The following is an 11,882-nucleotide window of genomic DNA, read 5'->3' as shown; positions in this document are numbered from 1 at the left end:
CTTATTTGGTTGACAGCTATGCTTCCTGATCCCCTATATACATGCATGCATGCATGTATGTCTGGCTAGGTGTGCATGTGTTCTGAATGGGGAGATAGAAGCAAGCTACTGCTGGACGGCTGTGGTGGCTCCACGTGATCTCCCCGAGAGTGAAAGGATTGGGCATATTGGAACCCAACTGCCCTATTCTTCCGCCATGACATCTTGTCAGGGGAGATTCAAGAATCCCCTTTGTACATTAGATGGTCAGCTGCTCTCACCAAAATATGATAGTTTGGCCAACATTAATGTGCATTGCAAGGTACTGACCTAGATCATCAATATCAGACCAGTGGGGCTCTGACTGCCACCACCCAGCTGTTTGGGGCTGCCACAGTACCAACAGAAGACTTGTACATTGTGTCGTTTCCAGGCCCTGCATACTGAATCTCGGCTCCCATTCACGTGCATGGGAGCGGAGCGACACTGCCTCTACGTCAGTCTACAGAGCTGCCTCCCTCCAAGAGCTGATCAGTGGGGGTGTCAAGTGCTGGGCCCCCACTAATCTGATATTGATGACCGGTCATCAATTTCTGTAGCCTGGAGAAGCCCTTTATCTCTTCTGTATGTAATGACTGGAGTTTTCCCAAACTTTTCACATTAAACGACTACTTGGACTTACTCCACAGATTGTCTCCACCCTCTGTTGCACGTCTGAGCAGCCAATATCATTTTAAAGGGAAGAAAAGAAAAAGGTGGTGTGTGTGTAGGGGATGACTTTCTATACTTAACAGTAAGGGTTTATTTACACTTTGTGGTTGTGTTGCATGTTTTGTCACTTTTTTTCTATTTTTCCTTAAAGCGGTTGTCTCATTTCAGCAAATAGCATTTATTATGTAGAGGAAGTTACTACAAGGCACTTACTAATGTATTGTGATTGTCCATATTTCTTCCTTTGCTGGCTGGATTCATTTTTTCATCACATTATACACTGCTCGTTTCCATAGTTGCGACTAGAGATGAGCGAATTTCATATTTAGAAATTTGTTCACGCTTCGTTTGGTGGTAAAAGCAGAATTGCGCAATTCTATAACGGAATGTCTTTAGAGGCATTCTGTCATAATAGAATAACTGATCCGTTCCGTTATGCAGGGGAGTCCTCTCCTGCATAACGGGACAGATCCATTATGCCGGCCATAGACTTCTATTATGACGGAATGCCTCTAAAGGCATTGCGTCATAGAATTGCGTTATGGTCCGTGGTAACTAAATCCATAACGCAATTCAGCTTTTACCACCAAACGAAGCGTGAACGAATTTCAAAATATGAAATTCGCTCATCTCTAGTTCTGACCACCCTGCAATCCATCAGTGGTGGTTGTGCTTGCATACTACAGGAAAAAGTACTACCATATATGTTCTCCCATGGTCCCGGCCACCAGAGGCACCGACTGTTTTTCCTATAGTGCACAAGCACCACTGATGGATTGCAGGGTGGTCGTAATCATGGAAATGAGCAGTGTATAATGGGATGGAAAAATGAATCCAGCCAGCAAAGGAAGCAATATGGACAATCAAATACTTTAGTAAGTGGCTTATATTAACTTCCTCTACATGATAAATGCTATTTGCTAAAGTGAGACAAACCCTTTAATTTTGCTGCGATTTAGAAAAAATAATGACACAGAATTCTACATGATCCTAAAGGGTCACTCGGGGCAGAAGTAACAGTTGTTAAACCTGTTGCAGGGCCAGAGAGGGCGATGCATGGCGCAGGGGTTCAGAGAACTCCAGGTGCAGAATCCCCATCAGGCTCTACCTCTATCACTTCTGTCTGGGGCATCCCTTTGTGTCTTAATACCCTATTGTTTCCTTAGGGAAATTTTTGCAACAAAAACAAGCAAATGCTGCAAGTTTTTTTTAATTTTTTCTACTTTGTTATTATTTATTTTAACCTACTAAAACGTTTGCCTAATCGATTAATATGATATTGACTGCTCTGTATTGTGCTTTATTTGCATCAAGAGATGAAGAAAGCTGTACAGAATATGGACCACTGTAAGACCCGCTTCACGCCTCATTTTTAGTGTCAGTTTTTATGAGGCTGTTTAAGTATAATACATAGGAATAATGGACATCTCCAACCTATGGCTCCAGATGCAAAACTACAATGCGAGGGTAGAATGGCAGTTGTAGTTCAGCAAAAGCTGGAGAGCCACGGAAAAAAATTTCAGGGGAAAAGTGGCAATATTGTCTTGCAGCCACCAGCGTGCCTTTGATTTTCTAGGCTGGACTGGGGAAAGATGCACACAGGCTGATTTGACTCTTCAGAACCCGTTTCAAGATGATCGCTGTGGCCCACTACATGCAGCGGTGTGTATACCAAGGTGCTGCTCAGATGGCCATGGCAGATCTTAAAATGAGTAGATTTTATTATTTTCCATTATAACAGAAAATAGCATTCTTTAATACAGTTGGAAAATAGCATTCTGTATTAAAGAATGCTAAGTAAAATGACCATTGAGGGTTAAAAATTAAAAAAAAACTACTCACCTCATCCACTTGATCGCGCAGCCGGCATAGTCTTCTTTCTGGACCTGCGCTGACGTCATCGCAGGTCCTGAAAGAAGACTATTCTGGCTGCGAGATCAAGTGGATGAGGTGAGTAATTTTTTATTTGTTTTTAACCCTCAATGGTCATTTTACTTAGCATTCTGTATTCAAGAATGCTATTTTCCATTAGAACCATGTATAATGGAAAATTAATAAAGTAAATGGACTTTAATGGGGTCCCAGGGCTCATGCCTATTTATTCACATCATCTCCTTAGCAACCATCCTTGAAAATCGCATTGCATCTGCACTTGCTTGTGGATGCAATGCGATTTTCACGCGGCCCCATTCACTTCTATGGGGCCTGCGTTGTGTGAAAAATGCAAAATATATAACATGCTGCGATTTTCACACAACGCACAAGTGATGCGTGAAAAACATTGCTCATGTACACGGCCCTATTGAAAGGAATGGGCCAGGATTCAGTGCGGTTGCAATGCGTTCACGTCACACATTGCACCCGCGCGAAAAAACTTGCCCGTGTGAAAGGGGCCTTACACTAGCACTGAAACAGTATACTGTGCCCGAGTTATATAAATGATCCACAAAATGGATCAGATGTAGTTCAGCCTTCATAAAGCAGAATTCAACAAAAAAAGTAAGAATAAATTAGTGATCTGCTAAGCGCGTTTATGGCTAGTTCCATCGTGGGATATAATAGTTTAGGCCTATCCCATACGTAGGTGTTTCTAGGAATAATACAGTCAGGTTAATGTTGGTATGAAGGGAAGTAGCGGTGGGTGGCAAGGAGGCTTTACGGCATGTCAGGTGGAGTCAGGCATGGCAGTATTACGGTATTAATATGAAATACACAAGTTCATGCAACAAAGTATACCAGAATATAAGATGTCTAAAGAATTGTTCTAGAGTCAGCAACCTCTTGCACTCCTGCTATTGCAAAACTACTACTCCCAGCATGCTCCATACACTTCTGTGGGAGGTCTAAGACCAGCCCTAGTAAGTTTGCATGCTGGGAGTTGTAGTTTGACAACAGATGGAGTGCTGGAGGTTGCTGATCCCTGTTCTAGAAGTTGGCAGAAAGCAGTGTTACTATAGAAAGTCTATGTATGTTTATCTATTCCTAGTAGGAGGAAAAACTGCTTTATTACAAATGGTCACTTTTTGTATAGGCCGTTGAGTACGGAATTTTTATCCTTCGCTCGGTCTGATCAGCAGAATAAAGACATTCCTTACATGTTTGTGTGTTGTCTGTCATTTTACATGAGCCTCCTCCAGCACCTATCATGATTACTTAAATAGGGAGATGGAAATATAAGATGTACCAATGAAAGCCAAGTGGCATTTAAAAAAAAATTAAATATAAATCATAACCTCTACAAAAATGTTGGGGTTGCCCCAAGTTTCTCCACTATCCCACTAGCCGATTGCTGGGGGCCTGACAAGCGGTGTACTCAGATATCTCCAGAGCTCCCATAGAGAATGAACAGAGCAGTACTGCACATGCACAAATGCCGCTCCATCACAACGGGACCCCCATTCTCATGTTCCAGTGGTTAGACCGTAAGCTGTATGCTAGTTATCCAAGAGCAGGGTGGAACAAGCATGAGGTGTCTTGAGCTTCCGATGCACAGTGTCTATCAGGTAGTCGGAGAAGTGGTGCGGTCATCTTGGGCAGCAGAAGGGGAGCATGGGAATTGCAGATCTGCAGTATGGTGCCTTTCAGTGCTGGGGTCCTGGGTTCAAATCCGACCAAGGACCATATCTGCTCTCCGTGTTAGGCCTCATGCACACGACAGTAGAGCTGCTGTGTCCGCTTTATGGACTGCTTCAGCCATGTCTTATCTTTTGCCACATCTTGCATATCATGGCCCATTGAAGTCAATGGGTCTGCAGTGCACCGTGATGCGGAGTGCACAATGTTTTGCGGTCCACAAAACAGGCAGGGCGGCCCCACGGTTATGTGCATGAGTCCCTTGTGTGAGTTTCTTCTATTTTTAAAAAAAACTGGTTCGCCATGTAAGTGTTCTGTTTGCTCCCCAGTTCGTGTAAAATAAATTTTCTTGAACCGGAGGATCACTTTAAAGGGAACCTGTCACCTCTCCTCTGCTGCCCTCACTTCTGGGCTACCATACAGTACTGACAGAGTCTGTGTGCAGGCAGCCTCCACCTACACCCAAATGATGAGGGAGCCGCCCAGCAGATACTTCTCCACTTGTTTTTAAAACTTGGCTGCATTCCAATATTCTAGTGTTCAATAGTTGCAAGCTTTTGCACAAAAATCAGCAACTTTTGACATTTTCTGCCACTCGCGATAAGTTAAAAAGGCGGGTGGGCCTTGTTAAAGGGGTGCATGGTTTGCCACTAGCAGCAGTGATTGGACAACATCAAACTGTGCAGGGGCAAACCCCCCCCCCCCCCCCCCCTAACTGGTAACCCGTTGGCAACTCATAAACCGCTAGTGGGAATAATAGAGCAATGGCACAACATAGTCATAAGAATAGATGCTCCGGAATGATCATTTCATAGTTATGTGCAAAAACAGACACGGCAGATAGCACAATCAAAAGGAATTTCATTACCTCTAATCCAAATATCATTCGAACAGTAATAACTAAAGCAGACATGCAGCAAATTTGTCATGTACCAACTTTTATTACTTTGTACAATTTACAGCAATATCAAGCCTTCCTGGCTCTCCTTTAAATTCCAGTATAACAAATGTAAGGCCATTCTTTACATCTATTCCCTATCAGCAGAAGTGCAGCAGATTTCTGCACAACATTGTGTTAAAGGGAAGGAAAAAGTGTAGAATATAAATAGTTTTAGTAATTTTCCATTATTCTTGACAGTCTCCATGTTATCAAATCCTGATTCAAGATGTAGGTTTTCACATTTTATATAAATAAAGCATAATTCATGTGGAAATTGACATTTTCAAGATATTAGTTTGCTGAAGTGGATACAGTTCTATCCAGTCTCTGGACTGCAGACTGAATGAACAAAAAGTACATTAGAAAGTTGAAGTATACAGTGTTTTTTTTTTTTTAAAGAAAAACACCAGTTTTTCATGTATATTTTTGAGTTAAAGAGGATTCAAAAGGAGCAGGAAACATGAAGGAAGAACTCATACCTTTCCTTCCTGCTTAAACCACTTCTGCCTTGGGCTTAACAACTTCTGCCCCTCATATTAATGAAAGGTGGAGGTATCGGGACACAAACCCCAGCGATCAAAACTTCTGACATGTTTAAAGTTTTGTGAACCTGCACTTAGATTTTATCAATTTTTTTTATTTTGTTTTAATTGAATTTCCAACTGAAATTTATTAAAGCGGTTTTCTGGGATTTACATATTGAGTACCTATCTTTAGGATAGGTCATCGATACGAGATCGGCAGAGGTTTCCCCATGAGCGCTATGGCCTCCTTGCCGCTTACCAAGCACAGCGCTGTACATTGTATAGTGGCTGTGCTTGGTATTGCAGCTCAGCCCCATTCACTTGAATGGCGTTAAGCTGTGCCTAAGCCATGTGACTGATGAACGTGACTCCACATGGCCTAGGAAGAGTCCGAAGCACTCATGGAACGCCTCATCCTCTTTTCCACAGCTGATCAGCAGGCGTCCCGGGAGTCAGACCCCTGCCGATCTCATATTGATGACCTATCCTGAGAATAAGTCATCAATAAATCCCAGAGAACCCCTTTAAGTTCTAGATGATTGCTAGAAATGCATAAATGAATAAATAATTTAATGAATGTACAATCCTGACAGCTTTATTAACAGAAGGTAACAATTTACACAAATCCTTTCATGTAAAACAGAATTACTCAGATGATTTATTTTTTATATGCCTCCATTTTGATACCATTAGGGCTCTTTCAGACGAGCGTGTCCTGTGTGGGAATCACGCTCCGTGTCTGTACGCGATTCCCCGTTATGGACACTGCTTGTTTCTCAGAAGCGCAGGGCATTATACTGATTTATAATGCTGTGAGTCTCTGCAAGAGACACACAGCGCTATAAGTCGGTATAATGCTGTGCGCTCCTGCTTGTCTGAAACTAGCCTTAAAATGCAATTATAAAAAGAACCGGAAAAAAAAATAAGTGCACTAAAGGAGGCTCCATACACCGCATCCAACAACTGCCGCCCTGCTCCTGGCAGTCCACACACCCTACATGGGATAATTAAATTAATTTAGTACGTGAAACTTAAAAATTAGCAATCAATATAACATTCAAGTGGAAATAGGACTTAATGTGGGGGAAAACTTCAAGAAAATAAAACCAGCGGAGATCGTCCGGCCTAGTCACCTTAATTTTATTATTGTGTGCTTACCAATACACATATCACGAGGAGCCAGTGACATCACTCGGTACCTCATTCCCCAGTGATGTCACTTGTTCCATTTCTATATTGGTTTTGCCACTTCCACCGCCAGCATATGAGCCCCACAACGGCTGGTGACAGCAGGGCATCCAGTCATCACCAGGGATCCGTCACAGTTCATCCTTGATTCGGTCTCTTATTGCAATCAAATTTTTGTATTCAGATGTTGGCACGTGTGTAAACCCAAAATTCACCCATCTTTTCCTTAACTGGGTGTGCAGATTCATGTGAGGTTAGAGAACAAAAGAATTAAAAGCAAAAACGTAAAGAACTCAAAAGAGCAGCTTTCTTCCTAGAAACAGTCCCCCCCTCCACAGACCACATAGTCTACTGCGTCCCGTGCCTTTGGTAACGGTTGTGTGATGGTGCAAGGGCCCAGAAGGGCATCATCCGGAACAGACATGATCTGTGCTTACGTCACTGTGTTCTTTCATCTAGTGCCAGCTTTCTGCAATCATCAGGATTGTACTGTTCCTTTAAGATACCACATACCGCCATAGCACACGCAACAGTCCTACAAAGAGCAAAGCACAGCAAATGTCACATACATGTACAAAAAATTACGCTGAGCCAGAGTCATCGCCAAAGCATATCTTTCTGGTTATTAGAGGTAATCTTAAAATGTGTGGGCAGCACAGTGGCTCAGTGGTTGCACTACTGGGGCCCTTGCATCAAATCAGACCAGGAGCAACATCTGGAGAATCCATGCTGCCCGTTGTTTGCGTGGGTTTCCTCCTACACCCCAAATACACAGGTAGGTAGGTTGTGTGTGTTCTCGTGAAGCAGGGCCTAGCGTGTGTCTAAGGTGTAAATGCTGCGGCCGCTCCGTAACAGACCTGAGTGTAGAAAATACACAGCATTTAGGGTATCCGCACACGGGTGCAGGTTTACAAAACAGTAAATCGGCACAGATTTACGTGTGGTTTTATGTGCGTTTCCGCACCAAAACCAGATGTGTTATTTGCAGTTTCTGGTGCGGATATGATGGGGTTTTGCCACAGATCTCACCCTTCCATTGAAAAGGGTAAAATCTGCACCAAAAATTGCAAAAATTATTGACATGCTGGGGATTTAAAAAAAACTGCACAGCGGGACAATTTCCGCAAAGTGTACGTGAGATTTGTCTAGATCTGTATTATACTTCTTACTGCCTTTTTGCCAGCATGAAAATCCATGCTGAAAAACCGCATGTAATCCATATTATCTGCTTTACAGTACCAGCAAAGAGGATGAGATTTCAGAAATCACATCCACAAGATGCGGCGAAAACCCAAAATGTAAACTGAATTGTGCTGTGGATTTTCAATCTGCAGCATGTTAATTCATGCTGTGGAATTTACCTGCTGCTTTTTAACATTTGCAGTGTAATTTTGCCGCAAAAAAAGGCAATTTTTTGTCAGTGGATTTAAACCATTGCGGATTTTCCTCTGCGGATCCACCATCTGGCAGTACACCGTTTACACCGCCCGAGCATTGGGTAGATAGTCGCTAACTAGCGTTCGTACACGCATTCATCAGGTAGCAAGATCGTTTGTCCAGTCACCTAAATCAACATTTGCAGGCAGCAGATCATACGGTCTAAATAGCACTCTGCTGCTGGCAAACAATGAGTCTGTAGGGGATCACTTCTCCCTATACTGGGGAGGAGATCGCTGCAGTTAAATGTCTCCCTCACTGATGAGTAGGTGATGGCCAGGAAGGAACGCTTCCTTCCCGACAATCGTTTGCTCAGCTGAGCAGTGTAAAGGGGCCTTTAGAGTGGAAGATTAGATTGTGAGCCGCACCGAAGACAAGGACTGATGTGAATAGCGACTCACAGCGGAATATGTTGCCGATATAAGTTTAAAGCAGGCCACAGACTGCTCAAAATTGTCTGATCAGGCCTTGCCGTGGGGGCATTAATGAGTCCCCCTAATAAGCAAAAGCACAAATTCCTGCTCGAAAGCTATGTAAGCGTGAGCTTCTGCTTCAAGGGGAATGAGCTGTAATACCAGATACAACCTGTGGATAAGAGTGGTGCTGTTTCAAAGTAAAAAAATAAAAAAAAAGCCAAGACTTTTTCAAAATTCCTGACAACCCCTTTAAACAGCAGGAGTTCCCAGCATGGGTAGATGGGTCATTGTGGGTGACATACACTAGACTGTATAAGGCCTCATGCACACGACCGGTGTGTTTTGCGGTCCGCAAATTGCGGATCCGCAAAAACATGGATGGCGTCCGTGTGTGTTTTCAAATTGGCAGAAATGGCGCGGACAGCCATTAATATAACTGCCTATTCTTGTCCGGAAAACAGAGAATAATAGGACAGGTTATAAATTTAAATTTTTTTGGAGGACCACAGAACGGAGCAACGGATGCGGAAAACACGCGGAGTGCTGTCCGCATCTTTTGCGGCCCCATTGAAGTGAATGGGTCCGCATCCTAGCCGCAAATACTGCGACTCGGATGCGGACCAAAACAACGGTCGTGTGCATGAGGCCTAACAGTAATGGAAAATAACTAGGAATGAGCGGATTTCATATTCTGAAATTCGTTTTCGGTTCGTGTTGTGGTATAATGTGAATTGCGTTATGGATTCAGTTACCTTTAGGAGGCATTCCGTTATTCATGCCGTCATAATAGAAGTTTATGGCCTGAATAGCGAATCCGTCCGGTTTCCGTCATGCTGGAGTCCTCTCCTGTATAACTGAAACCAGACGGATCCGTTATGCAGCCCATAGACTTCTATTATCACGGAATGAAAAACGGAATGCCTCTAAAGGCATTGCGTTTTGGTCCGTGGTAACGGAATCCATAACGCAATTCACATTATACCACAACACGAACCGAAAACGAATTTCGAAATATGAAATTCGCTCATCCCTAAAAATAACACTGAGATGTTCATTGCGAGAGGCCTCTTGGCACCAGGAGGAGATCACTGCTGGTAAACACACACAACTGAGCCATTAAGCCAATTAATGCGGTTTGTGTGGACAGCGCTTACAAAGAGGTTTAACTCCTCTCACACTTCATACCTTCAGCACCTTGTCCAGCTGCTGCTTACTGAGGTCTTCTCCAAACTCCTGGCTCATGCGCGCTTGGATCATGTTCCTGCGCAACCTGTGGCCCTTGGAGAACATTTCCAGCAGCGTTTGTCTTTCCTGTGGCACAAACACGCAATGGTTCTCATTAGCCAGCAATGACCAGTTCATTTATCAAGAGGATCTCTGCCCATCACCCGAGACTTACCTTGTCATAAGCGTCCCCACAGGTCCAGAGTGCAAACACTTTTTGTTCCTCGGGTGTAGCAGTGCTCTGAGGAGGAAACTAGTAACAAGAATGATAATAGTCAGTGTAAATGGTCAAAAAGTTTACAAAAACTCATGTAAATCAGTCAGAATAATTATCGCCCCGAGCATTTCAGGTTCAGACGGTCATAAACATTAGAATAAGGTCGGCCAAACCTGCCCATTGTGTGTCCTCCCGACATTTCCAAGGCAGACATCGAGGAAAGGAAAATGATAGGGCAGCTGGCTTTCAACATGTCCAATCCTTTGTTGGTAAGAAAGATGAGCAGGCGCCACCGCTGTCTGGTATTGGCTTACTCCCCTCTGCCTATTGAGACCACAGGCACGGCCGGTGAACAGAGCAGGCATTTGTATTGAAGGGATGCGAGAAGTAGCTGTCGGCCCAGTGACTGTTCATCCAACAGCTATTGAAGGTGTATGGCTTTAAAGGGGTCGTGCCACAAACTACTTTTAGTAAATTTTCATCCTTGGATTTTTTTTAAAATTGACCTCATTTTCAGTTTTCTCTTATCCTCCGTGTTTAAATCCTACTTCCTGGTTTGTCATGTGACTGCCGTCCAATCATGCCTTAGGGCAGTGAGAGGTGTCCCCATATCAGTAGATCATGTGACAATAACCCCGCCCCTTGTTCTTACCAATGAGGCTTCCTATGTCCTACATTACACGGCTCCACTACAGGACGTAACCAAAAAGCTTTTTCGTTTAAAGAAAACACGTTTGTGAACGAATGATCTTAACTTGAAAGAATGTCCCCAGAAAGATCTTTCATCCATCCCCCAGTTTCATCACGTGGGTACGGGCAGTGTGAACAACTGTAATGGCCGATATGGCCTAAAGTGCGTATTCCCAGGTCTGCAAAACAGATGTTTGCTCATCCAAATTCTATCTAATGTGTATAGCTACCAAAAGTAGCACTCCGATAAAAGGTTTTATTCTCTGACCTGTTAGAAAGGTACATGATGTGAACTGTAGTAAAGGTAATTTTCTTAACGGTGACTGTATTTGTGAGTTATAACCTCCCTTCGGATCCTCAGCTGTATCATGTGATCGACACTCTGATCTCCAACTGACACAGGACAGGAAGTCAGTTACTTCTCTATGCATTCCTATAAGACTGACTTTGAGGCTCCCATAGGAATACATAGAGAAACTGGCTTCCTGTCCACACATAAGATGCTATGTTATTTGGAGAGTGTTGGTCACATGACACAGCTGAGGATCAGAGGTTAGGTTATAACTCACAAATCAAAACTCAGTCACTGGTAAGATAATTACCTTCACTACAGTTTACATCAAGTACCTTTCTAACAGGTCAGAGATTAAAAAATTTTGTGGGAGTGCTTCGGCCTCTTCCTAGACCAGTGACGTCACTTTCAACAGTCACATGGCTTAGGCGCAGCTCAGTCCCATTCAAGTGAAAGGGGCTGAGGTGCAATACCAAGCACAGCCGCTATCAAAGAGACAGTGCTGTTTTTGGTAAGCTACAGGAGGCCTCAGTGCTCACTGAAGGACAGCTGATCGTGGGGGTCCTGGGTGTCAGACCCCCGCTGATCTCATATTGATGACCTATCCTGAGGATAGGCCATCGATATGAAAATCTTGGGAAAAAGCCCTTTAACGTGCCATTAGCTGCTCGCTCACATTTCTGCCCTCATT

General features: G+C 43.5%; 1 protein-coding gene across 1 annotated transcript in view; it reads right to left on the bottom strand.

The window, feature by feature from the left end:
* Positions 1-5,626: 5,626 nt before the first annotated feature.
* POLR3E (RNA polymerase III subunit E) overlaps positions 5,627-11,882 on the bottom strand; it is a 101,027-nt gene continuing 94,771 nt past the window's right edge. The window contains 3 exon segments of the mRNA XM_040440308.1: positions 5,627-7,450; positions 9,954-10,079; positions 10,168-10,245. Of these exon segments, the coding sequence (XP_040296242.1) occupies positions 7,394-7,450; positions 9,954-10,079; positions 10,168-10,245 (261 nt within the window). The 3' untranslated portion in view covers positions 5,627-7,393.

The sequence above is a fragment of the Bufo bufo genome, chromosome 7 (assembly GCF_905171765.1).
Source record: "Bufo bufo chromosome 7, aBufBuf1.1, whole genome shotgun sequence".
NCBI lineage: Eukaryota > Metazoa > Chordata > Amphibia > Anura > Bufonidae > Bufo > Bufo bufo.
The sequence above is the reverse complement of the archived record's forward strand: the minus strand, read 5'-3'. Positions and strand labels throughout refer to the sequence as shown.